The 26,506-nt window shown below is 45.1% G+C and overlaps 2 protein-coding genes across 3 annotated transcripts in view; both read left to right on the forward strand.

Moving 5' to 3' along the window:
• The first annotated feature begins 10,883 nt into the window (after window positions 1-10,883).
• On the forward strand, window positions 10,884-20,653 carry LOC130253653 (tumor necrosis factor receptor superfamily member 10C-like). Its single transcript, XM_056492391.1, has 9 exons — window positions 10,884-11,057; window positions 12,144-12,234; window positions 12,983-13,114; window positions 13,270-13,381; window positions 13,975-14,042; window positions 14,664-14,756; window positions 15,727-15,756; window positions 20,249-20,329; window positions 20,544-20,653. The coding sequence occupies exons 1-9, from the start codon at window positions 10,884-10,886 to the stop codon at window positions 20,651-20,653; spliced, it is 891 nt and encodes a 296-aa protein (XP_056348366.1).
• Window positions 20,654-21,135: 482 nt separating this feature from the next.
• CARS1 (cysteinyl-tRNA synthetase 1) overlaps window positions 21,136-26,506 on the forward strand; it is a 32,846-nt gene continuing 27,475 nt past the window's right edge. The window contains exons 1-2 of one of the 2 annotated variants that reach the window (XM_056493722.1): window positions 21,136-21,312; window positions 26,121-26,366. In XM_056493722.1, coding sequence (XP_056349697.1) covers window positions 21,285-21,312; window positions 26,121-26,366 — 274 coding nt within the window. In that variant the 5' untranslated portion in view covers window positions 21,136-21,284. The remainder of the gene's footprint in view (window positions 21,313-26,120; window positions 26,367-26,506) is intronic. The other variant, XM_056493723.1, reaches the window with a different exon arrangement.

Genomic DNA, 26,506 nt, shown 5'->3' on the forward strand with positions numbered 1-26,506 from the left:
TCACAACCATTATTGAGAATGATATGAACTTGTGGGCACACTTTAAAGATTGTTACAGTTTAAGCAAAAGCTTTCTTCATTTGTGAAAACAGAGGTTGGTGGGGTTTTTTTCTTTTGTTCTGTTTGGTTTTTTTTGCCTCCCTGGAGGGCAGCAGGGTTTTAAACTTTCTTATTTAAACTTATGGGATTATAGAGATTTCAATACTTGTTTATTTTAGCTCTAATGTGTCTGTTTATATTTACCGTTAAAACAAGTATTTACCTTATAATATATTTTATGCATTATATGGAAACAGGAGTCTCTTTTTTATAGTTAAAAAAATAAGAAATTTCAGTCTATGACTTTTTACCTCTCTTCATCTAGGACTTAACTTTTTCTTTTGCTCAGCCTCAGAATTTTTATCTTGGTTTTGTGCATATCTGAATTTTGGTTCTTTTCTTTCACTCAGGAGAGAGAACAAAGTGTTTGTGACCTTTATTCTGGGCAGCGAAAAAATTAATATTTTGCCTGGAACTGTAGATGGTTCCGTGATTTTTTTCGGGTTGCTGACGAGAATTCTTTTATGCTACAGAGGGTTTTTTTAGCCGTAAGATCATACTTTTTATGCAATGATGCAACGCTGGACTATGATCTTAGCAGGGACCAGACAGGAGTGTGTTGCTTACCCCTATTCTATTAGGGAGGGCTGAACCAGTCCCAGCCACAGCCGCCCCTTTGCGGTCCCGGTGGCCACCGACCTCCGCCGGGCCGGAGGGGAGCGGCCGCTGCCCGGAGCCGCTGCCGAGGTGTCACAGAGGCAGCATTTCGGCAAGGCTGGGAGGGGAGGGAGGGGGAAGCGGCCAGGGTATCAGCTACCTCTCCCCTTTCCCTGCCCTAGCTGCCCCCTCCGAAAAAAAAATAAAATAAAATAAAATAAAATAAAATAAAAATAAAAAAAATAAAAAAAAAAATCACTTCTTTAGGATGTCTTTAGTGTCAAACCAGGACAAATAGCAGTAGCTGTTTGATTTTCCTCACAGGTAGCAAGCTGCACACAGCACTGACATTCCTTGGCTCACAGGCGGGCTGGGCAGCTGCTAGCCTCAAAATCCAGCAGTACCTGCTTTCCACCTTGCCTGCTTCCTTCCTTACCCTCACAGGCGAGTAAAATAAACACTGTTGCCACAAGAGCAGAAGTTCAGTGAAAGAAACCACCAACCTATTGCAGTTAATTAAGCATCAGCAAAGAAAGAGTGTCCAACATTTAGGGCTGCTGCCACAGAGGATTAAAAATCAATCGAAAAAGGAACAGCCTATGAATCCTTGTGCCATTGATTTTCATCCAATTTCAACATCTGGAGGTGAATGTTACTGTAACACGACAGTTACATGGAAAATGAAAAGTATTCTCGAGGTAAATCACGGCTAGAAACGTTCTTTCTCTGGGAGGAATAACTGCTGAGGAGAAACGTGAGAACCCTTTTAAGGCTTTAGAAAAATCAGCTACCTGCACTTCATTTGCACACTGTTGGAAAAATCCTCCTTACAGCCTTTCCCTCTACTTTTTGTGATCAGAGTGGGCAGCCTTTCAGCACCCGAGGTTCAGGTGGAGAGACAAATCAGGCGATTTCGTGCGGTTGTCGGGAACGTGCGAATAAGCGGCGCGCACTTTACCGGTGGCTTTGTCCGGAGTGCGCCGCTAGTGAGCCCCGCCCCCAGGAAGCGCCAGGACAGCGCCGGTGGGACGGCGGCGCCTCGGGAGCCGGGCGGGCGATGGAGCTGCTGCCGCTGCTGCTGGTGAGTGCTTGGGGGGACTCTCGGCGGGGCTATCGTCTGCGGGCACGGCCTCGCCCTCCGCGAGTGGCGCCCGCAGCCAAAACCCACATTCCGCTTTTTGAATGGGAAAAGATCTTCCTGCTGCTCTAGTGTGAGAGAGCCTTGTGGGGTTTTCCTTCTTTTCTTTTTCTTTTCTTTCCCTTTTCTTCTTCAAGAGACTTTAGTAACTTTCCCGAACTTTGTTCGTGTTTGATGTCCCCTGAATGCGCCGCGTACCACGCGCCTGCAGGGCGCTGGCGGGATGGCAGCAACTTTGAATGACAGCCCAACATGACACGGCAACCCGTCGCACCGCGCTGGCCGCTGCCTTCCTCTCTCCTCAGGGGAAAAAAGCAATAAAAAAAGGTCACGACTCAGGACTGAGTTCTCTAGTACTCCTTATGTTGTTTGACTGTGAATCGGGAGGCTTTCCCACCTCCCCACAGCTACGGGGAAGCTTTTCAGTCTAGCAGGGCAGAGTTTAAAGAGCAGGACCCTCTTGGTTTTACTCAGAAGATGCCGGCTGGTGGCAATTAGTGACGGGGCGCTGGGCGGCCGCCCCTTCCCCTCCTGCTTTTGTTCTAGAAGCTCTTCTCGTGTGCGCGTTGTCAGAGATGTGACTCAGGTGTCCCTTAGCAGAGGCAACGAACCTGTGCCCGCATTCCTGAAGCACCTGGCCCCGCCTGCTGAGCCGCTCCGCCGGAGCGCTGCCGGTGTGTGCCCCGCACGATTCTTCTTAAAAAAAAAAAAATAAAAAAAATAAAATAAAAAATCATACACATGCTCCCGTAGCACTGTGAGTGACTCGGCTTGCCGTCTGCCTAAGATAAGGGCCAGTGAGACATATTGGATGCGTCGGTGGGGCGTTTCCTCAATTTTGCCGGAGTGAGAGTAGCACCGCTTCTGATGAATTAAAAAGATGGGGAAAGGCAGAAGTGAATCCCCTGAACCCCGCAGAAACTTTGGTCGCAGCAGTTCAACTGCAGTGGTCTAGAGTAAAGAAAACAAGTTTAGATGGAGGCAGGAATTGAGGCAATAATTGCCTTAAATCCATCAGTTGCTGCCTTAACCCCAGCGTTGTGATAGCAATTACTGCTGAGAGCAGCACCTAGCAGAAGTTATTTTGGGTTTCCTCTGTGGCTTCCCATAAACTTGTAATATGTTTCCAAGTCTTTACAAGTTAATCTCCTCAAGATAGTTATCGTGTCCTGGGAGGATGAATCACTCAAGATGCCTGTTTGCCTGCTCTGTAGGTGGTGCTACTGACCATGCCTGGAGCCCAAGCGAACTGTGGGCAGAATGAGTATCCCCACGAAGGTCTCTGCTGTATATTGTGTGAAGCAGGTAAGACTTTGAGCAGTCACAGCTGATAACTCTTGCTTTTTGCATTGCATCCTGTGAAAGTGTGAGCCTGGTTGGAGCTGTGGTGACTTCTTGGTTCTGTTTGAAGTGAGAGCTCCTTAATGCAACAATTGATGACTGGGAGAGGTGCTTTAGCATCAAGCCAGGGAAGCTTCTGCTTGTGGTTGAGATTTGAAGTTTTTGAGAACAGGAAGTGGTTTTTTGAGATATGAAGTGAGGAATCGACTTGGTTTCCTGAGGTCTGAAGTGAGTCCTTGGCACCAAGAATGGGACTAGGGGAATTCTGAGATTTCTCCCTGTAGGCAAAACTTCAGTATGTCTTGATCTCCCCACCGTGCTCAATGTGTGCAGAGTTAATAAGTTTTGCACCAAGAAGAAAACTCTCCTTAGTATCAGAAGCTTACTGGTGCATTTAGGTGGGGTTCAGACAAAGGAGAGAAAACAAGTTGATTACAAGCAATTGTCCCCGGGCTTGCCCCATTCCTTCAGCAAGGCTGCCATCCACATGCCATCCACATCCCTGCCTGAGCCACTGCAGTGACTGATCCTTGTTCCAGCTGAGGCCTTGCTGGACTCCTTGTTTTGCACCTCTCCCTGTCTGAGCAGCAAAAGCCAATGTGCCTCCTGGCTGTCCTGTGCTGCTCAGTTTGTGGCACACGATTGACTTGCAAGGAAGGGTTGAACTGTCCCCAGAAATTTGTGGTTTAATATCCTGGTTCAGTCCTTTGTCTGTCAACAGGTCTCCTGAATTTGCTGCTGCCTGTTTTCTTCTTCCACAGGTACTTTTGTTGCTGATCACTGCACTGTTCCACATTCAAAAGGAAAATGTGACCCTTGCAAGGAAGGAAAAAGCTTTGCTCCCCATGCAAATGGCCAGAAGACATGTGTGCCTTGCAGACAGTGTAATGAAGGTACCAAAACTTATGAAATCTTATTAAAATTTAACCATTTCCGCTTCTTTAATGTGGAAAATCTGGTCTTCATGGAGCATATTGAACTTAAAATTAAATTGCCTTTATGGCCTGAATATTATCTTTGCACTTGCTAACTTCTCTTTGATTTTTAGATCAGATAACCTTGAGACCCTGTACTCTGACACAGGATGCTGAATGCCAGTGCAAGCACGGGTATTCCTGTGCTGATGAGGACTGTGAGATATGTGAGAGAATCAGTCAAATGTAAGTTTGACACCAAGTCATTATTTTCTTTCTAGGGAACATTAGGGCTGTGGCCCAATCTGTGTCAATAGTTAACACACTATCAGGCTATAAGTAATCACCCTGAACCCAAATGGCATTATTCATGCATTTAAGTGTTAGGCATCAAAACCTGTGTTGTTGAGACCTAGAAAGACACGGACTTGGGTATTTCTGTGGTAGTTGCTTACAGCTGTAAACATGCATTTTTTGTGTCTTCAGGTTGGCATTTCCCTAAAAACACACTTGATTGAACTTTCTAGCATACAGCTGAAAATGTTGGGATGTAGAACTCCATGTTGAAGGAAACTAAGTGTGCATGAATAATGCTGCTACTTTGTGGTTTGGTAGTTTGTTTTTTTTTCTTTCCCCCCCTCTACTTAGAAGCTAACATACATGAGTTTTCTCTACTTTGCTTCTATTTTATTTTGGATTGTATAAAATGCACTTCTCTCAAAGCTTATGCGTGTTCTGGTCATGGTTCTAAGCTCTGTCTGGAAAAGAATAAGGCCTGGGCAGAGCTATGTGTTGCTCTGCAAATGTTGATACAGCCTTGTGTTACCATCCACTTCAGGCATCTGGACGGGAAAGAAATCTCACAGAATTCCACTGATGCTACAGATGCAGGCTCACCCAGTCAAGGTCAGGTACACGAATCCCACTCAGCTTGCTTTGTTGGGTCTGTGGCTTCAGGCTGATAACATCAGAGCAGTCTGTAAAACAGTGGTTTCAACTGCTGTAACACATTGACAGCAGCTGCATTTTAGTCTGGGAGTTACTTGCTAATGCCAAGTCCTCCAAGGGCTTGCAGGGCCAAAGCACCTTGAGTTTCACTGGGTGAAAAGCTCCATGTGTTGCCAGGGTTCTTCAGGTTTCAAGGGTGGCCCAGTTGAAAGTTATGGATGGTGCAAAGATGTTTACTGTGCCTGGAGTAGCTTCCTCTTCTGCCAGGGCTGCACACTGTCCGTACTACAGCACCCAAAGCTTGCTGTTATCTTGTGCATTCTTGTTTCCCCTTAAATGTGTCTCAGAAAGCCTTGTAGAAGTTGTGTTGCAGCTCTCTGCAGAATTCCCTGCTGCCTTTTGGGTGATGATGTGCAGTGCAAACAAATACTCACATATTCAGGGCAGATGTGCCTTTTCCAGAACAAATTATCTGGGTTGTTGTATTCGTTTGGGTTTAGGATTTTCTCTAGGACAATAAGGAATATCTTTTTGGGAGACTGTTTCAGTACTAATTTTAATTTGTTTTTCTTTCTTTGCAGGGACGAGAGCTGTTTGGGGTTGTTGGGGGTTGGTTCTTCCTGTCCTCTTTGCCTGTGGATTTTTTTCCCATTGCCATGCTGAGAAGCATTAATGGCCAGGTCCTTAAGACAGAGAGTGGGAACCTCCCTGGTTTCTTGGGACTTTCTCAGGGAGGTGGGAGGGGGACAATCTGAGATTGAAGCAGAGTGGGGGCCAGTTCTCTCTCCTGGCTTTGGAGGAGGATGGTCGCTGCTACCACCGCCATCCCAACACCTGGAGCTGCTTCTCTGCTGCTGGACCCTGCTCCCCTGCCCTGCTAGGACACCCTCCCTCTTTCAGCTTGCTGTTTCTGAGCATCCTGCCTCTCCTCCATCCCTTCCCATCTGGGACACAGCTGCCATCACCCCAGTGCCCCTGCACCACGTGGGGACCGTGGTACCTGCCCATCAGGAGCTGGCAGCGCTCACTGCCAGCTGTGATGGGAACTGCACCAAAGGGGAGAGTGCCTGTGGCCAAGAGGACTGGAATTGGGCTACTGTTCTGTTTGTGGATAATTTCATATTTCTTTTATTTATTAATAAATATTTAAATAAGAGTGTGCCCTGTGTTATTTATTTGCCTTAATATATATATGCTAGTAAAGATCTGTTATTCCTATCCCCATATCTTTGCTGAGAGCCCCTTAATTTCAAAATGATACAAGTTCAGAGGGTCAAGATTTATTTTCTCTGTTTCCATGGAGGGCCCTGCTTTCCCTATCACATCTGTTTTTCCAAACCGCACAGACCTTGACACCCAATGTTGGGGCCTGAGGAAATGGTGAAGAAGGACTCACACTTCTTGAGTTTTAATTTCTTCTGTTAGGTGGCACTATGTGGTCTATTTTCCCCTGGTTCAGGTTGTATGTGATCACAGCTGTATCTCTCCCATTTGCAACCCCCTATCTAAACGTGTCTTATAACTAAGGCTACTGGTGCTGTTATCCAGTTTATTTTGTGGGTGGATAAGGTGAGCAAGTTGTGGGTTTTTAGCTTCCTCTGGAAGGTGGGTTCATGGATGCAGAGCTATTGCACTCCAGCTTGTATGTTTTGGGAGTTACTTCAATAATGATACGTACTGCGAGGAAGTGACAGGGGAAATTTTCTCGCAAACCTTCACCCAGTTTTTTAGATGTATCCCACCAGTTTTGAAGGGCTCAAATCTTCTCTAAATGCTGATGATATCATACAGTGGCTGGTGTTGCTGATATGCCTGTTCTGTTTAACATTCAGAGATGAGGGGAGATTGGCTTGGAAAACCCCCCTGATGCCTACCCCAGGAAATAGGAATCTTGCCCCACTGCCTGCCCCTGCCCCACAGCCCACCTCAGAAATGAACCACCCAGACTGGGTGGGTATTCTAGTGAAGGAGATACATGGGATGGGCCAGATGGTGAGAGTTCATCTCCCCAGCTGCTGAGAAAGCCTTCCCGTGCCTAAAACAGGGAGAGTCTGATGGTGCAGCAGTGGAATGCACAGACCTTGCATCTGTCCATGGTCCAGCTGAACCTCAGGGGCAGTCAGAGACAGCAGCAGTAGCCCCTGTGGAAACAAAGAAGACTAAGATGAAATCAAAGCACATAGTTAATAAGGAAAAGAAAGGAGGGCACCCACGACCTGCATGGGAGCCAGAAGTTGTGATCATCACTGAGACCCTGTCATTTGAAAGTCTGTAATCTGTGAAAAGACATTGTATGCTGGGGCCGTGAGTCTTTTACAACTTGGTTACTCTGGGGCTGGGACCTTACGGGAACAGGTGTGCAACTGGATGGTACTGAGGCAAGGAATTTGGGATTTTTGACCCACGACTCAGGTCTGAGTCATGTATCTGTAAGGGAGCAAGGCCTCCTTTGCCTCTGGGAGCAGCTCTTAATGACTGCAAGAGAGAGGATTGACAATAAGGAGAGAATGCAGGAGCACCACCATACAATGCGCTGGAAGACCCTTGAGGAAGGGATCCAGCAGCTGAGACAAGTAGTGATATGAGAGGTACTCTTTGGGAGGGATGGACAGCATGACAATGACCCTGACAAGGTTGGTGCACAGGGCAGATGATGTGGAATCAGACAACCTTGGGGCCATCTCAATACACCACTTTCATTGCAAGGATTAATGCAACCAAGAGACAATAACAACCAAGAGACAGTGGGTTCTGTTGCTGTCAAGCTTAAGAATTACATGAGTAGGATCAATGGCCCAATGCAGGCCTGTGCCTCTGAGTCTCCAAGAGGAGATGAGAGAGGAGATGAGGAGGAACAGTTCCCATATGGCACGTGGGCAAGTCACAGGCCCAAAGTCAGAGCCCAACCTCCCGTGGCTAGGGAGAGAGGGTGCACCCCACCAGCTGACCTGTGGTTCTTTCTGCATGACCACAGGGAAGACATGGGAAAATGGGATGGGAAACCCATTTGTGTCCTGGCAGCACAGGTGCACCAACTCAGGGATGGAAACACTAACCAAGGGAGTTCTACCAAAGTGAAGGCAGAGCCTCAACCTCCCATGGCCAAGTTGCAGGGTATTACAGAAGGGAGGATGATGTGTCAGATCCTCTGGAAGGACTCTCTAGTATTTATGCCCAGGAACAAATTAATAACCAGGGCTAGAGGAGGCCTGCCTCTAGCAAGGGAGAGGCATGGGAAAACTGGGTCCTTTGCATGGTGTGGATCTGATGGCCTGGCACAGGACAAGACTGACAAGACTGCAGGTGCTGTAAAACCAGTGATCAGCCCTCCAACCACAGCCAGAACACAGAGAGCAGCTGTTCAATGCCAGAGTCAGTGCAGGAGCTCTCAGATAGTGATGGCAAGTATTCAGGTGTCACTGGGTCAGGCTTTCATGTTCTTCCTTTGGTACTTTAATTCTTGAGCCAGCCCTGGGACATTTCTGGCCCTGTTAATACCATGGACAAAAACAGCCCACATTGAGCACCCAGAAAAATAATTAGATAGTTTATCATTTTTGTTAAAAAATCTCTCACAAATTTATTTGGGAGAGGAGACTTCTCTCTTCAATCTATGGAAATTTTTACACAAGAAAGAGATTTTCATGACTTCAATGTCAGTGATTAGCTCCCTGGGAGAATGGAAATTTGATCATTATATAAAAATCTCTCCCTTGACTAACAGTTTTTTCACAACCATTATTGAGAATGATATGAACTTATGGGCACACTTTACGGATTGTTACAGTTTAAGCAAAAGCTTTCTTCATTTGTGAAAACAGAGGTTGGTGGGGTTTTTTTGTTTTGGTTTGGTTTTTTTTTTGCCTCCCTGGAGGGCAGCAGGGTTTTAAACTTTCTTATTTAAACTTATGGGATTATAGAGATTTCAATACTTGTTTATTTTAGCTCTAATGTGTCTGTTTATATTTACCGTTAAAACATGTATTGACTTTATAATATATTTTATGTGTTATATGGAAACAGGAGTCTCTTTTTTATAGTTAAAAAAATAAGAAATTTCAGTCTATGACTTTTTTCCTCTCTTCATCTAGGACTTAACTTTTTCTTTTGCTCAGCCTCAGAATTTTTATCTTGGTTTTGTGCATATTTTAATTTTGGTTCTTTTCTTTCACTCAGGAGAGAGAACAAAGTGTTTGTGACCTTTTTTCTGGGCAGCGAAAGAGTTAATATTTTGCCTGGGACTGTAGATGGTTCTGTGATTTTTTTCGGGATGCTGACGAGAATTCTTTTATGCTACAGAGGGTTTTTTTAGCCGTAAGATCATACTTTTTATGCTATGATGCAACGCTGGACTATGATCTTAGCAGGGACCAGACAGGAGTGTGTTGCTTACCCCTATTCTATTAGGGAGGGCTGAACCCGTCCCAGCCACAGCCGCCCCTTTGCGGTCCCGGTGGCCACCGACCTCCGCCGGGCCGGAGGGGAGCGGCCGCTGCCCGGAGCCGCTGCCGAGGTGTCACAGAGGCAGCATTTCGGCAAGGCTGGGAGGGGAGGGAGGGGGAAGCGGCCAGGATTTCAGCGGGCTATGAGCTCGCCCTCCCCTTTCCCTTCTCTAGCTGCCCTCTCAGAAAAAATCACTTCTTTGAGATGTCTTTAATGTCACACCAGGACAAATAGCAATAGCTGTTTGATTTCCCTCAGAGGTAGCAAGGTGCACACAGAAATGACTCATTCGTTTTCCCAGAGGCGGGCACGGCAGCGCGGCCAGCCCGACCATCAGCCCCGCACTGGCCGCGCCCTGCTCGACCCACAGGTGGGCAGCAGGCAGCCCCAAATCCTGCACTGACTCCTTCCCTCCTTCTCTTTGCAAGATTCATTCTTCCTTCTGCACGACTGCCTAATCCCAACCTGTCTCTTACCCGGCCACCTAACCCTGTCTGTCCCTTGCACTACCGAATGTCCTTTCCTCCTCACAGCACAGCCAGCACATTCCATCTCCAAATCTAAGTGACGACCAACTAACCCACGCTTCTATAATACCCATCGTGCTCGGACAGACAAGGCTGTTTCCCCTCATTGGTAATTGGTAGAGCTTTATTTCATGAGGGAAAGTTGCCTTGCACACAATTATTACAAATCATCCTCCCATAGAAATCGTCTTCAAATTTTAGCAGCTACCGCTGAATGAGAAGTTGCCTCGATTTTCACTGTCGTACATGCAAATGTACAATCTTGTCTTGGACTTAGGAAACTTTTATATCAAGGACCTGAGGATAGTGAACAGATTGTTCCACAGAGAAAACTGCAGCTCTCTGCTATGAACAGGCACGGTAAGAGCTGGCATCTGCAAGCTGGCATTCAGGAAACTCATCACAAATGGTAAAGTGTGAGTGTGGCTTGGTTCTTAGCAAAAGTCTCTAGAAAACCCAAGTGTTCTTCATCCTTGAAGAATATCAACATTAGTGATCCACACTGGGTGCCTTTTGGAGGATGTCATGCTAGTCACTCTTTCTGAGCAGGTCTGACCTATGCCTTGTGTGGCGTAAAACTCAGTGAGAGAGTGTTACCCCTGCCTGCGGGGCTGTGCCAAATCCTTTTGCACACTGTTGGGAGAATTCTCCTTACAGCCTTTCCCTCTGCTTTTCTGATCAGGGTAGGCAGCCCTTTAGCACCTGGGGTTCTCTGGTGGAGAGACAAATCAGGCAATTTCCTGTGGTTCCCGCGGAGCCCGTACGGAAGCAGGGCAGGACAGCCCCGCCCCACACACCTGATCCACGCAATAAAAACCGGTGGCTCCGCGGGACTTGTCTGAAGGGACGGACGGTGCCATGGGAGTCGCGGGAGTGATGGGGCTGTTCCTGCTGCCGCTGCTGGTGAGTGTCTGGTGGGATTCTGACTGGGGCTGCTTGTCCGCGGGCACGGGCTCGTCCTCCTCCGCCTGCCTGCCGAGAGTGGCGTGGTCGACTTCAGAACCCAAATTCCGCGTTTTCTGGGGCAAAAAGATTTCCTGTAGCTCTAGTGTGAGGGAGCCTTGTGGCTTTTTCTGCCCTTTTCGTCTTTAAGTGTCTTTAGTAACTTTCGCGAATTTCCTGCTCGTTTTTAATGTCCCGGCAAATCTGTGCCATCAGGAAAGCCGGCAGGTAGCACGGCTTTACATCCCATCCTCGTGCACGTGCTGCTGTCTTCCATCCTTTCTCGGGAGGGAAGAAAGTCACAAGTCAATAGTGAGTTCTTTAATACATCGCATGTTATTTAACTTTGAACCTGGAAGTTTTCCCACCTCCCCATGAGGGAGTTTTCCCCCCTACGAGAAGGGGTTTCAGCCTACTTGTAGGCGAGTTTAAAGAGCAGGACGTTCTTGATTTTAGTTTGGAAGTTGCCCGCTGGTGGCAATTATGACGGGGCGCTGGGCGGCCGCCCCTTCCCCTCCTGCTTTTGTTCTAAAAGTTTTTCTCGCGTGCGCCTTGTGAGCGATGTGACTCAGGTGTCCCTGAGCACAGGCAACGAACCTGCGCTCGCATTCCTGAAGCACCTGGCCCCGCCTGCTGAGCCGCTCCGAGGCTGCGCTGCAGGTGTGCGCCCCGCACGAGTCTTCTTAAAAAAAAAAAAATAAAAAATAAAAAATCAAACACATGCTCCCGTAGCACTCTGAGTGACTCGGCTTGCCTTCTGCCTAAGATAAGGGCCAGTGAGACATAGTGGATGCGTCAGTGGGGCGTTTCCTCAATTTTGCCGGAGCGAGAGTAGCACTGCTTTTGATGAATTAAAAAGATGGGGAAAGGCAGAAGTGAATCCCCTGAACACTGCCAAAATTTTGGCCACTGCAGTTCATCTGTAGTGGTCTAGAGTAAAGCAAACAAGTTTAGATGGAGGCAGGAATTGTGGCAATAGTTGCCTTAAATCCATCAGTTGCTGCTTTAACCCCAGCTTTGTGATGGCAATTAATGCTGAGAGCTGCACTTAGCAGAAATTATTTTGGGTTTCCTCTGTGGCTTCCCATGAACTTGTGAATGTGTTTCCAAGTCTTTACAAGTTAATCTCCTCAAGATAGTTATCGTGTCCTGGGAGGATGAATCACTCAAGATGCCTGTTTGCCTGCTCTGTAGGTTGTGCTACTGACCATGCCTGGAGCCCAAGCGAACTGTGGGCAGAATGAGTATCCCCACGAAGGTCTCTGCTGTGTATTGTGTGAAGCAGGTAAGACTTTGAGCAGTCACAGCTGATAACTCTTGTTTCTTACATTGCATCCTGTGAAAGTGTGAGCCTGGTTGGAGCTGTGGTGACTTCTTGGTGCTGTTTGAAGTGAGAGCTCCTTAATGTGACAGGTGATGACTGGGAGAGGTGCTTTAGCATCAAGCAAGGAAGCCTATGCTTGTGGTTGAGGATAAAGTTTTTGAAAATAAGTGACTTAGTTAAGCGATTTAATTAGTACCAAGAGCGGGTCTAGGAGAATTCTGGTATTTCTGTCTGTAGCCAAAACTTCAGTATGGTTTTCCTCTCCCCACCGTGCTCAATGTGTGCAGAGTTAACTAGTTTTGCACCAAGAAGAAAACTCTCCTTAGTATCAAAAGCTTACTGGTGCATTTAGGTGGGTTGCAGACAAAGGAGAGAAAACAAGTGGATTGAAAGCAATTGTCCCTGGCCTTGCCCCATTCCTCCAGCAAGGCTGCCATCCACATGGCTCCCTGCCTGAGCCACTGCAGTGACTGATCCTTGTTCCAGCTGAGGCCTTGCTGGACTCCTCGTTTTGCACCTCTCCATGTCTGAGCAGCAAATTCCCAATGTGCCTCCTGGCTGTCCTGTGCTGCTCGGTTTGTGGCACACAATTGACTTGCAAGGAAGAGTTGAACTCTCCCGAGAAATTTGTGGTTTATTATCCTGGTTCAGTCCTTTGTCTGTCAACAGGTCTCCTGAATTTGCTGCTGCCACTTTTCTTCTTCCACAGGTACTTTTGTTGCTGATCACTGCAGCGTTTCACATTGGAAGGGAAAATGTGATCCTTGCAAGGAAGGAAAAAGCTTTACTGCCCATGCAAATGGCTTGGAGGGATGTGTGCCTTGCAGACAGTGTAATGAAGGTACTATACCTTAAGAAACCTTATAAAACTTTAAACATTTCCCCTTATTTAATGTGGAAAATCTGGTCTTCATGGAGCATATTGAACTTAAAATTAAATTGCCTTTTTGGCCTGAATATAATCTTTGCACTTGCTAATTTCTATTTGATTTTTAGATCAGATAACCTTGAGACCCTGTACTCTGACACAGGATGCTGAATGCCAGTGCAAGCACGGGTATTCCTGTGCTGATGAGGACTGTGAGATATGTGAGAGAATCAGTCAAATGTAAGTTTGACACCAAGTCATTATTTTCTTTCTAGGGAACATTAGGGCTGTGGCCTAATCTGTGCCAATAGTTAACACACTATCAGGCTATAAGTAATCACCCTGAGCCCAAATGGCATTATTCATGCATTTAAGTGTTAGGCATCAAAACCTGTGATATTAGAGACACAGCAAGACATGGACTTGGGTATTTCTGTGGTAGTTGCTTATGGATCTAAACATGCATTTTTTGTGTCTTCAGGTTGGCTTTTACCTAAAAACACACCTGAATGAACTTTGTGCCATCCTAGTGAAAATGCTGGGGTGTAGAGCTACATGTTGAAGGAAACTAAGTGTGCATGAATAATGCTGCTACTTTGTGGTTTGGTAGTTTGTTTTTTTTTCTTTCCCCCCCTCTACTTAGAAGCTAACATACATGAATTTTATCTGCTTTGCTTTTATTTTAGTTTGGATTGTATAAAATGCACTTCTCTCAAAGCTTATGCGTGTTCTGGTCATGGTTCTAAGCTCTGGCTGGAAAAGAATCAGGCCTGGGCAGAGCTATGTGTTGCTCTGCAAATGTTGATACAGCCTTGTGTTACCATCCACTTCAGGCATCCGGATGGGAAAGAAATCTCACAGAATTCCACTGATGCTACAGATGCAGGCTCACCCAGTCAAGGTCAGGTACACAAATCCCACTCAGCTTGCTTTGTTGGGTCTGTGGCTTCAGGCTAATAACATCAGAGCAGTCTGTAAAACAGTGGTTTCAACTGCTGTAACACATTGACAGCAGCTGCATTTTAGTCTGGGAGTTACTTGCTAATGCCAAGTTCTGCAAGGGATTGAAGGGCCAAAGCACCTTGAGTTTCACTGGGTGAAAAGCTCCATGTGTTGCCAGGGTTCTTCAGGTTTCAAGGGTGGCCCAGTTGAAAGTTATGGATGGTGCAAAGATGTTTACTGTGCCTGGAGTAGCTTCCTCTTCTGCCAGGGCTGCACACTGTCTGTACTACAGCACCCAAAGCTTGCTGTTATCTTGTGCATTCTTGTTTCCCCTTAAATGTGTCTCAGAAAGCCTTGTAGAAGCTGTATTGCACCTCTCTGCATTATTTCCTGCTGCCTTTTGGGTGATGATGTGCAGTGCAAAAAAATACTCATGTATTCAGGGCAGATGTGCCTTTTCCATGACAAGCTGTATGGGTTGTATTCATTTGGGTTTAGGATTTTCTCTAGGACTATAAGGACTATCTTTTTGTACGGCTGTTTCTTTACTAATTTTTATTTTGTTTTTCTTACATTGCAGGGATGAGCGCTGTTGTTTGGGTTATTCTGGCTCTGTCTGTCTTGGTTTTGGTAATTGTTGTTGTTGGTCTTAAAAAGCTGAAGCGTGCTAAAGGTAACTGCTTGTTTATTATCCATGAAATATACTTTCCAGATTTAGGCAGAGCTTGCACTATGGCTATCCCTGGTTCTTCTGTTGCCTTGCAGGGGACCTGTTTAAGCTCTAGTTCATTTAGCATGTGATTGAAATTAGGAAATTATGTAAAATGAAGAGTAGTCTTGTAAATAAAATGCGTAATCCTTAACTGTGAGCTTTCTTATCTTGCTGACAGATGTCTCTGCTTCAAAGCAAGATGATTGTAAGGTCCTTAAAAAGGAGTTCTCCAATCTACTTGCCTTGTATTGGCCAAGAAGAAAAACCTGTGTGTGGTTCAGATGCGTGGGGCAAAAAGTAGCAACTTATTAGATCACTAATTACTTTCATTGTGTTTGGCTGTGGAAGTTTGTTTTCTAAAAATTGGTACCCTTTAGTGATTTGAACCTCTTAATGTGAATGTTTAGTTGATAAGTCCTGTGTGAATTATTTTAGCAGAAATTGAGCTGCTTTCTTTGGCAACTTCTATTTCCACTATTGTGTATTCAAGTATTTTTGCTCCTAGTGTGTTTTAAAAGAATACTGAAAATTATTCTGAATTTTAAGTGCTAAGTTTTTTGAAATCATGTCTTACTGATTGTGTTGCAGTAAAGACAATTTCTGCCTTCTGTGTTGCAATAGCCTACAAAAATGCTGAGAAACAAAGGCTGGAGTAGAGAAGGTTGCAAGAGTGGCTCAAAAGCCGAACTGCATCTTGTGCTCTGCATTTTACTAAGCAGAACTCTTCTCTGTATTAGGGTTAGCAGCACAGTGTTTGTGCTGTTGGTGGAAGCTAAGGGTAGTACTGTGGTGAGATGTATGACAGGTTCAAAGAAACTAAATGGCTTTTGAAAGCTTTGCTGTGTTACAGAAGTTTCTATTGCGTATAAATTAGCCATGTTTTAGTTGCTGCTATTCCTATAAGTTTCTTAAACTTCTTTTTGTTTTTCAGCTGCCTCAGCTGATAAAGATGCAGAGAGAGGTCTGGTAAGTATGTGATGGATCAAGCATTTCATCTCAGCCTAATTGTTCACAGTCTAAGTGTATCTGATCCACAGCCCTCAATGTTTCTCTGTACATCTCTGATAGGATGTATTCCTGTGATGCAACAAATTGTGATTCATTTGAGGTCCAATGTTAATTAGCAAGTGCCTGATTCATTCAATATCTGCATGTGTCTTCTGCAGTTGGCCTTGTCAATACTTGGAAACATTTCAGAGCCTGTGACCAGGATGCTTTGGAAGCAAGGGAAAAGCTTGGACTAGCTGCAAGTTTTCACTTCAGACTGTCTCCAAGTGATCCTTTGGTCCAATTAATTTCTTTTTTTGCTGCTTCACATATGTATTCTCCAGCTGATGGCAGCTATTGTTTACCTGCATGGTGGTGTTTGAGCCTCATTGCATTGTGACTACCAGTTATTTGCTCAAAAGACTTAACCACTCCTGATCCAGTGATGTGATTGAGTCTTCCTACCTTTGGGCACATGTCACAATCTACAGACCAGGACCTGACAGTCTGAATTCTTGGTCCTAAGCAGCCCTGAAAGAGGGAGGGGTTCAGGGCTCAGAGCATGCCAGTCCCAAAGTACATCCCTAAAAAGGGTTTATCCAGCAGAGGCTGGTTGCTGGCATATGTTTCAACATGAAGCTGGTTTATACCCTGACATCCTGTAGTCAAACACTATTTCAGAACCTTGCTGTTTGAGTCTGAAGAAACCTCTTGCTAGTCTAGCATTCTGCAAGATAAATACAAAACTGGGCAAAGTAAATACAAGCTGGCTTTAACTTATCTAGACAGAATCTTCATCCCCACCTGCACTGCAAGACAAAAATGAGCTCAGTTTTACACAACAAATATTAATCTTGATGAAGAGCTAGGAAAAAGATTTAGACTGTTCTCAGTGTGTGTACAGCACTTTTTTTCTTCCTGCAGCTTCTCTTGTCCCTCACCAATGCATTACCCACCCACTATATGCACTCTTGTCTAGTGTTAGTAATTAGACATTTTGAGTAAATCAATGCATTTTAATGATGTCAAAAACACTTGAAGACTGAAGAAACAGAATTGCAAGAGATGTTCAAAGGCTCACCTTAAACTCTGCTCTTTTTCTTTAAGGTCCATAAGTGCCTCAAATATGTGAAACACCCTGGGTTTTTTGTTGGGTTGTGTCTCCCCTCACGCTCTGGCCAGATTTGCAGCACTTCATCTATTTGTAGAAGCTGATGAAGAGATATGACAAAAAACGTGATCACAATGCTGTAGCGTAGGAGCAAATAGAACATCTCTTTAATTTGAATAAAATTGTTGTAGAATGATGCAGTTACAAACTGGTGCATGGTGCCACTTCTCTCTCATGTAAGAGCTGTCACAGGTGGATGCAAGGTCTACACTTGGAGTGCTCATGCTGCTGTAAGAGCTTATTTGCTAATGACAGTGTTACACTGATGCAGTCATAAAACTGAGTATTTTGGCACCCTACACACCTTCCCTCCAAAGAACCAGCAAGTTCACACTGCTCTAATGCCCCCAACAACTGTTGATACTTGAAGAGCTGATGCTGGATTTTAAAACTGAAGTGTCAGCTGTGTTCTGCTCTTCCAGTCGTTTGTTTTCCTGTTGAAGAATTGTCCTGTATAAATAAGATCAACTTATTTAGTGTGTTTCTATGCTTAAACATGCAGTGTGTTTTGAGTGATAATGATATACAAGTACCTGTGTCATATCTGGGGGCTCCCCCTCACATCCCTGCTTATGCACCTTGGTCAGGGGGTGTGGTGTCACCTGTGGTTCACGGTCCCAGTGCAAGCAGAAAACATGCTTGCTTATGCTTACAGGTGGACTGCACATTAATAAAGACAAGTCTCAAGGGCAGGACAGTAATTCCTCATCCCCATTTTCCACATGTAAAAACATCCCAAAAGCTGGCCTATTCCTAAAACACTACCTCTTGTGCTAGACATGTGCCTCTGCTTTGTGCTTGTACTATTCATGCTGACTGGTGCTGTGCTCCCTGGCTATGCTTGTTAAATATATTGACAGTGCCAAAGATGAAGGGAGCCTTTCTTGCTTGCTCCATCTTTGTCCCCTCTTAAAAGCTGTGCAATTTGCATGAGTGCTCACTGGCTTCTTTCAGCTGACTATAGTTTGGGAATCTCCAGGAGAGCAAATACAGATACAGAGGGTCCAAGGCAGTGCACTTCCATGGAGCTGACAGGTTACTTGGCACCAGTTCTGAGCCTCAGCCTTGATACAGTGATAGGTTTGGGGGCCCTGGTGCTGTTAAGTCAGCTCAGCAAGGCAATTTAATTCCCCTGTCCTAGGAGGGGTATCTACTTTCTGGTACCTAGAGAGGAGAAAGCAGCAATCCACATCAGTAAGAACATTAGGAAAAGTTTCCTATGGTTGTTATGGAGGTAACTTGTGAGCCTTACCCTGCAGTCTTGTGGGTGCAGAACAGCCAGGGAGGTGGAAAGTCAGGCTCTGAAACCATTTGAAGTCTAATTCCATAGGAGCTGCAACTTTGCCAAATTAACAGCTCTCCTTTCGTTTTTCTGTCATCTAATGTATTCAAGTATTTCCTTTTCTTCCCCCAGGAGAACATAGTGGAGAATAGTGTGGTTTCTGAGCAGGGCACTGTCCTGTGCAGGAGCTGGAAGTGCTGTACAACAGTAAGGTTGAGGAGGATTGCTAAGTCCTCATTGGCAGCAAAACCTGCCCAGAATTCTGCATTCCAGTAGAATGCCCTGTCTAATGTTCCAAGTGGAACTCCAGCAAATTGTAAGATGACTGTAGGTGTGTCAAATGATCATTGTATTTTCTCTAATATCAGTATCCCTTTAGTTGAGCTCTTAACTATTCCTAGAGCTTTCAGGCAAAACAGTAGAGGAAACTTTGCCTTAAAGATGTAATAGGAAGCAAGGGAAGTGCTAGCTTGGGGAAAAAAAAATCTTCAATCCCTCATTTAATTAACTCTGCCTCTTCCATCTCCCCAACAGAAGCCTCCCTTCTGCAATAGCAGTGAATGTTGCCTTGGAGCCAGTAGCATGTTTGTTTCTCCATGCAAAAATTTTCTTTACTCCAGTACTTTCAGGTCTGCTTGGAAATCTGCCTCCCTTCCCCTTTTTGCTGTGTGTGCTGTAAAAGCAAGCTGTCAAGTAGGTAAGAAATGATTGTGAGTGAAGCACCCTGGTTTGTTGGAGTAATGGTCCAAAACTTTGTATTACAAGTACAAGAACCAAGTCAGATAACTGCTAAAGATCTCTCTCAAAGCAGTAAGTATTCCATAAATTGGCACTACTTGGAATTTGGGATTTTTTCCTGTTGATTTTAGTCTACTTAAGGAGTAGTATAAAGAGGCTAATGAATATTGCTTAGAGCTATAAGGCTTCCGGTTTATTGTAAAATATGTTGAAACAGGATCATTGATGCATTTGTAATCCTGGTGGTGAACTGTTCTACCTTGGAGCATGACTTTTCTGCATGGGAGTATAGCATAGTCATGATTTTAAGAATAAGCATGGTGCAAATTTTGGAAAAAAGTTTTAAAACTAGTCTGAATTGCTGCAATGTGTACTCTGCTTTACTGAGTGAGGTGTATGTCAGAGTGAGAGATCTCTCTGTCAAATGTCACCTCATGTGGAAGAGCACTTCAAACCTCAACACATCCTCCTGTACCCAGCTAATTGTTGTGCTGGATGTCCAAGCAATGGGTTTTGCTCGTGGGGGTCTACGCCAGCAGCATAGTGAAGTGGTTAAAACTTCTTCTTCAGTAGCCCTGTCAAGGGAAAATGCCAGCGAAGGAAGCCTTCCTCAAAGCCACCCTTACTGGATGGTGCCTTGCCTTAGAACATCACTTCTGAGATGTGCACCAACACTTTTAGAACTTTCAAGAGCACTTAATAGTAAACCTGTTTGTCCTGCTGCTTCTTAGGTGCCAAACCCTGCCCTGCTACTGCTGTTTGTTCTGTGCAGGTATTGGCTGAAAATTAAGGGGAAAGTATGTATGTGAACTATGGAAAAATAACCCCTGTGTTTTAAAATCCAGGCTGATGTGTGTTGTATGTTTCTTCTTGCAGAACTGAGAGAGCCCTCTGATGTTTTTATAGAGGAAAAACCACCACAACAGTGTGAGCAGCTTATGAAAACTCAGCTACAAGAAAATGATACTGAGGAAACTACTTCTACTACTTCTTTTTCTACTATTCTACTATAATTCTTTTCTACTATTATTTATGCTACTATTATTATTATTTCCTGTTAATAGAGAACAGTTTTATCAGATGCTTCTCCTCTGAAGAAACAGACTTGGAAAGGAACAATATATTATTAATTTACTGGATGCATTGAGGCATATAAGATACAGATATTACAACATATCAAACACTTTCAAAAGTAATAACATTATACGGAGAAACTGTAGATTAATACTTATGATGAACTACAAAAATGTTCCTGTGTAAAACGTGTTTCTTCAGGCTTCCATTCAATGAGGGTGTCAGAAACTGCTATAGAAATGGAATTGACACCCTCACCTCATGCAGAGAGCCGGCAGGGATGTAATGGCTCTGCTGTTTTCATGTTTACATGACCTGCCTACCTTTGAGTTGTGCAGTATTATACTCAGGTGCTGGATGCTCACTTGGGAGCCAGGAAGTCGTGCATCCCTTAGTGTCTGGCAGCGCTCTGCTGCCCCAGCCTGGCTGGTGGGGGCCAAGAGTCGGCTGCTGTTTTTGCGAGTTCTGTGATGCTTTTTTTGTTTCGATTTTGAAGGGATTGCTCAGCGCCGTTATGTCCAAGCAATAAAACCCTGTCTGAGACGGAAAATCGATTCTGGGACTTTTTTTTCTGGCGGCGGCGTCTCCGTCCTTGAAGCTATTTGAGAAAAGGCGGGAGGCGGCACTCGGTGCCGGGCTTGCTTGGCACGGTGCGGTTGGGTTACGGGGTGGCCGCGGGGCCGTGTGGAGCCGGGCCGTGACGGGCTGGTCTTTGCGGTGTAGGGCCGTGAGGGGCTGTGTGGGGCCGTATGGGGCCGGTCGGTGCCGTGGGGAGCCGGGCCATGACGGGCTGTGTGGGACGGGTCTTTGCGGTGTAGGGCCGCGAGGGGCTGTGTGGGGCGCTGTGGGGCCGGGCCGGTCGGTGAGGGGCCGGTCGGTGCGGTGTGCGGTGTGGAGCCGGGCCGGGAAGTGAGGGGCCGGTCGGTGAGAGGCTGGTCGGTGCGGTGTGGAGCGGAGCCGGCCCGGGCCGTGAGGGGCCGGTCGGTGAGAGGCTGGTCGGTGCGGTGTGCGGTGTGCGGTGTGGAGCCGGGCCGGGCCGTGAGGGGCCGGTCGGTGAGGGGCCGGCCGGTCGGTGCGGTGTGTGTGGAGCCGGGCCGGGCCGGGCCGTGAGGCGCTGCCCGTTGCCCGGGTGACGCGGCCGGAAGAGCGTAGGGCGGGCGGGGCCAGGCTTCCGGACGCGCTGTTGCATCAGCTCGGGAGCGAGGGCAGGCGGAGGAGCAGCAGCAGCAGCAGCGGGATGGCAGCAGCCGCCAGCGCCGAGCACGGTAGGTGGGCGAGCGGCGCCGCGAACCCCCGGCGGGGCCGGGCCGAGGGGCGCCCGGGGTTGTCACGGCTCGGCGGGCGCGGGGGTCGCGGCCCCGCCGCTGTCACGGCGGTGGCGCTGGGCTCGCCTCCCCTGCGCGCCCCCGGGCCCCGCTGCCGCCGAGCCCCGCGCTGGGTGAGGGACGCGGCTCGCCTTGTGCCTCACTGCGGGTGTAAGGTTGGTGCGATTTATGGGGGAAATTGGAGCGCTGCTCGTCACCCCCGTCTGCGAGCAGCTGTGCCCCGCTCGCTGGGTGCCCGCAGGTGCTGGGTGCGCTCGGTCCGTGCGCTGCTCAGCGCGCCGTCCCTGCTTTTCACCTATCTCTGTCTCTGTACTGCCCTTCCCGAGCCATCAGTGCTCTCCCCTGAACTCACGGCTGAACTTTTGGACTTTTACGGACATTTTTCTGTGGTCGTGTTTTAATGATGGGTTGTGCTGTTCGCTTCCATACGGAAGGAGGGCTAGGGTAGTACTATAATTTTTGGCACTACTGTAGCAAATGGAAACTTGGAATACCAGTCATGCAGGTATGAAATACCATTATGGTATGTAAAGGGTTGGAATTTTCTGTCATTCCAGCTAAGGGTCTGTAAATACAAATATTTTTGCCCCTTTTTCTTTGTTACCGAAAGTTACTTTGCTCTTTGTTCATCACATATGACTCCCACTAAAGCGAAGCATTTCTTGTTGTCAAGGGATTAGCTTTTTCAGAAGTCTTTTCAGTATCTCGGAGGGGAAAACACCCAAGAAAAGCTCAGTTCAGGTGCGCTTTGAGAAACTCTTTAGTTGCTGTTAGGGTGGGGTTTTTTTACTGGAACTGCAATTGTTATATTTAGTTTCAGTTCGGGAAAAGTGGAAGTGAAACTTTCAGGGCTCAAAAGGCTGGGATTGACAAGCTCTTCCTTTGTGTTGGATAGTCCAGTCTTAAAAATTCCTGGTCATCTAAAAGGTTCTTGCTTTTTATGTGTGAGTATTGATAAGTCCTCTGTTTTTGTGTCTCAGTGTATGCTGTGTCTGGTATTAGCTGGAATCACTGCATTGGCTTGGTTCTTGTGAAATGTTAATGGAAAAAGAGATCTCATCTTGGCCGAGCAGATGGTTGGAATTCTTTTCAGAAGAGGAATTCTTTTCGGGATGATAAATGGGCAGTTTGGAGTTGTGTTAATAATGTTATATTTGTCATTTGTGGGTTGTCTAAGATTTGTGAATGCTAAGTAGGATGAGAAATTACATTTCAAAATGTTCAAAAATGGGTAAGATTTATTTTTGGAGAATGCCTTGCAGAATTTGCAAAACATTTAGAGTGTCATCGAGTTATGATTGACAAGGTTAGCAGGTTCAGGAAGCCCAAGAAACATAATTTTTCCCTGAAGCCAAGTAACTCCCTGGTGTTGTGTTAGCTAGCTTACTACCTACTTTATGGCTTTCCTGTGTTTACTTTGCTGTCCACACCTTCAAGGAGTAGAGGTTTTAATTTTCAGGTTAATAAAAGTATGGCAATATTCAATGAAATTTGATATAGTGGAGGTTATGTGTCTTGATTAAACCTCCAAAGTTATTTAATTTTATTCACAAATAAAATGTAGAAGCTGTCCTGTGCCTTTGAGTCCGTGTGTCGCTGCAGTCTCTCAGACAAATTCCCAGTGTCCTTTAATAGTCTCTGAAGCACTCCATGCATGGAAAGAAGAATGTGTGACAATTATATCACCCAAAGAGACTGTACACCAGTGGTTATTGTGTGAGATTTGTATTAGTTGATGTCTGCAGTGGAATTTTTTTGAACAGCTTTTTACTGTTACGTTGTTGACATTAATTCTTCTAATTTTTCAAGGTTATTTTGCTACCTCTCCAATACTCATGCTCAGTGCTTGTTTCCTCTTGTGTGATATGATATCTATGGATCATTCTGTTCACATGAGTTAAAATTCAGTGTTATGCAACAGCTCTGTAGTACTCTCGTGGTTCTGCTGTCAAGGAGACACTTCCTGATTCAATTGAGTAGTAAGTAACAAGCGTAGTTTTGGGGATGGAAAAAAAATTGCAGCTAGTGAGAAGGGCAATTCCTTGGCCTGTTTTCCTAAAGTAACAAGGAAAACAGGTCAGATGTGCATATATCCATTGGCCCTTCTGCCTCAGTGCTTTTTGAATCCGTTGATTGGTATTAATTAATCAATTAATTTGACAGTGGGCAGCTGCCTCTTGCACACCATTAGCAGATTTAGCAAAGATGGGCTGGAGCTGTGCAGGAGGATGGGAATACTGAAGTGTATGGGAAAACAGGATGCATCACTTAGGAGGTATTAGGAAATATTTCAGTGGGAGTGTTTAATAAATTGAAGGAATTGCAGGACAGGTGGAACAGAAGATGCAGAATGGAAATCACAGAAAACCAGATTCTGTAGATTTACTATTCTTCTTTTAGTTGTGATATCAGTTAAACTGAAACAGACTTTTATATAGACAGCTGTCACTGATTCCTTTTGCTTGAAAAAAGTGATCCACTGCTGCACTGCCTTCCAAGACAGTGTTATCAAGGTCATTTACTCAGCACAGGCCATGAAACTGATGTGGGACACTGGAAATGGGACAGTGAGCCTGCCAAACATTACAATTTCAAGTATTAATGTCTGTGCCAAGATTGCTCAAAAAAATTTTGGTTGTTAACCTTATCAGTGCTGAGCTGGTCCTGACATTCACAGGCAGTGTTTGCCACTTCTCCTTGCCAAAATTACCTTGTATGAGTGCTGTAATATTTGTTGTATTTGTGTGTAAGTTTGGGCAACTTCTCTTTTAGATTGGTTTACAGATGTGGTTGGAAAGCACTTACATTGTTTCAGATACACTGACTTGCTTCCCATTAGCAGCCTGGTGTGTGAATAATGGTCATAATAACCATAATAATACTTTGCAAATTGAGTGTTGTTTTTCCTTGCAAAAGATCTTTTCTTTGAGATATAGTTTCATTTCTACCCAGATCATTCTTGTCATACTTTTTTTTTTGCCTTCTCCCTCATATGTTTCATGTATACAAAATTCACGTTGTGGGAAGACTTATGTCTTAGGTTTCCACTGTTAATGAACATAACCATTTAAAACTATTCCATGTGTATAAACATGTGAAGTTCTGTGCTGATATACATCAGTAAATATTTAGGAGCATTAAAAGATTATAGTCAAATGAACTATGTGAGCCGAAGATGAATCCCATTCTTCTGGGTAAGGCAAGCCTATAAGGTCGAGTTATAAATCATTATTTCCTTAGTAGTCCTTATTTGCACTGAGCATTTACATGGATAGGCCTTGAGAAGGATTTATACTTTAAATGGATCTGTCTTCTTTTGTTTATAGATTTTAAATATCTTTTGTGAATTTTGATTTTTAAATTTTTTTTTGTTAGATCATTGACCTTTCTAATTAGCTCTCCTGATGTGTCACTATATCCCATTTATACCCTGAAGAGTTGAATGCAAACATGCTTGATATCTAGCTGCCACTTTGCTGTCATCCTGAGTTGCTGCTGGATATTTTAATAATTGATTTCCATATAGAAAATGGTTCATAAAGTTTTAACTGATGATAATTGGAAAAACTTTAATTGTGCCATCCCTCATGTCGTCTCCTAGCCATCACTTTCCCATCTCCTTTCATTCCTGCCTTTCCAAGAGTTGAGTTCTGTGAGCACCTCCATGGTTTGGGAACTCCTCCTGCAGGAGATACTCCTGCCAGTGTGAGAAGTGACACTTCTGGCTGTGGTCTCTGTTGGGATTTGGGAGCGGTGACAGGTGCTCTCCTTCTGCCTCTCTCACTTTAGTGCACATGACCTTGGTTCAAATTACCTTGCTGGCTGACTACCTAGACAGGATATTGCCTTCATGTTTATACAGTACTTTGAACACAAATTGAGCTACAAACACTGAATCACGGTAGGAAAATGTGAATGCTGGGTTTGCCTAATGGCTGTGCTAGCCCAGTGCCATAACCTCAGAGTGCTTTGCACCCACTGGCTTGCACAGGGCTTGCTCTTCCAGTGAGCATTCCCACCAGCTCACAGAGCTTTCCTCTGTGTCCCTGTGTTTGTCAAGATGAGACATAACTGAACCTGCTTTGCCTATATGCCAAAGAAATAATGGAATTAAAAAATTGTGAGAGGGGCATGATCTGATATCTTCTGTCTGTTTGTGTAGATTTTACTCATTTTAAATATTATTCATGTGCCTGAGGAGGGAAAGGGGCATGGGAGAAGTATGGGAATATACAGCAGCTCAAGTTTTGAGTTTCTACACCAAGTAGGAGGAACTGAGCATTGTGCTGGGAGCCTGCATGCAGACAACACCCCTGCAAAGATGTAACTACAGGCTCAAGTTCAGTAGACACATTCACAGCCTTTCCACAGTGTATAAAATGAATCATAGTTAAATATTGGCAGGATGAGTGTTTTAGCAGCATGGAAAAGAGTGACTGATTAGGTTTGCTCTGTGTGAAGGATTTTCTCCAATTTCGGTAGATTATATTCTTCATGAAAAAGACCTGTGTTCTTGTCCTTATTACTCTTTGAAAAATGTCTTTAAAAAGTTATGGCAGCATGAACATAATCCTGTTAACAGGAAATACATAGTTATTTGGTAGCTTGTGTTAAATCTAATTTTCTCAAATTTCTTATGAGTTGCCAGAGCTAATTTACAGGGGGAGATACATACTATAAGGATATATTTTGGTCATGAGATCTCCTTCTTTTAATGCTGACCAAATGTCCTGTGCCTCTCTTTACAGCTTCCAGCTACAGTTTTATACTGAGCATTAGTGAAGAGGAAGCCAGGGTGAAGGCTCTGAACGAGTACCTGAGCACTCGTAGTTATATCCAGGGGTTCACATTTTCACATGCAGATGTGGAGGTGTTCAGAAAGTTTTCGGGGCCACCTGTGGACCAGTATATCCATGTTGTCCGGTGGTACAGACACATAGAAGCAATCTATGATGGCAGCAGTGAAAAAAATGAGCCTTGTAAACTTCAAACAAGTGAGTAATATGAAACTGGTGGGCAGGTTGTAGACTAGCTGACATTGTATTGGTTGTTATTGCTGGGAATTCCAAGAAGTTCCCTTTCATACTTTCTTGCACGCCTTAAAATTTACAGTATCAATTTGTATTTGAAGTCA

This window comes from Oenanthe melanoleuca, chromosome 5, assembly GCF_029582105.1.
Source record: "Oenanthe melanoleuca isolate GR-GAL-2019-014 chromosome 5, OMel1.0, whole genome shotgun sequence".
NCBI classification, from domain to species: domain Eukaryota; kingdom Metazoa; phylum Chordata; class Aves; order Passeriformes; family Muscicapidae; genus Oenanthe; species Oenanthe melanoleuca.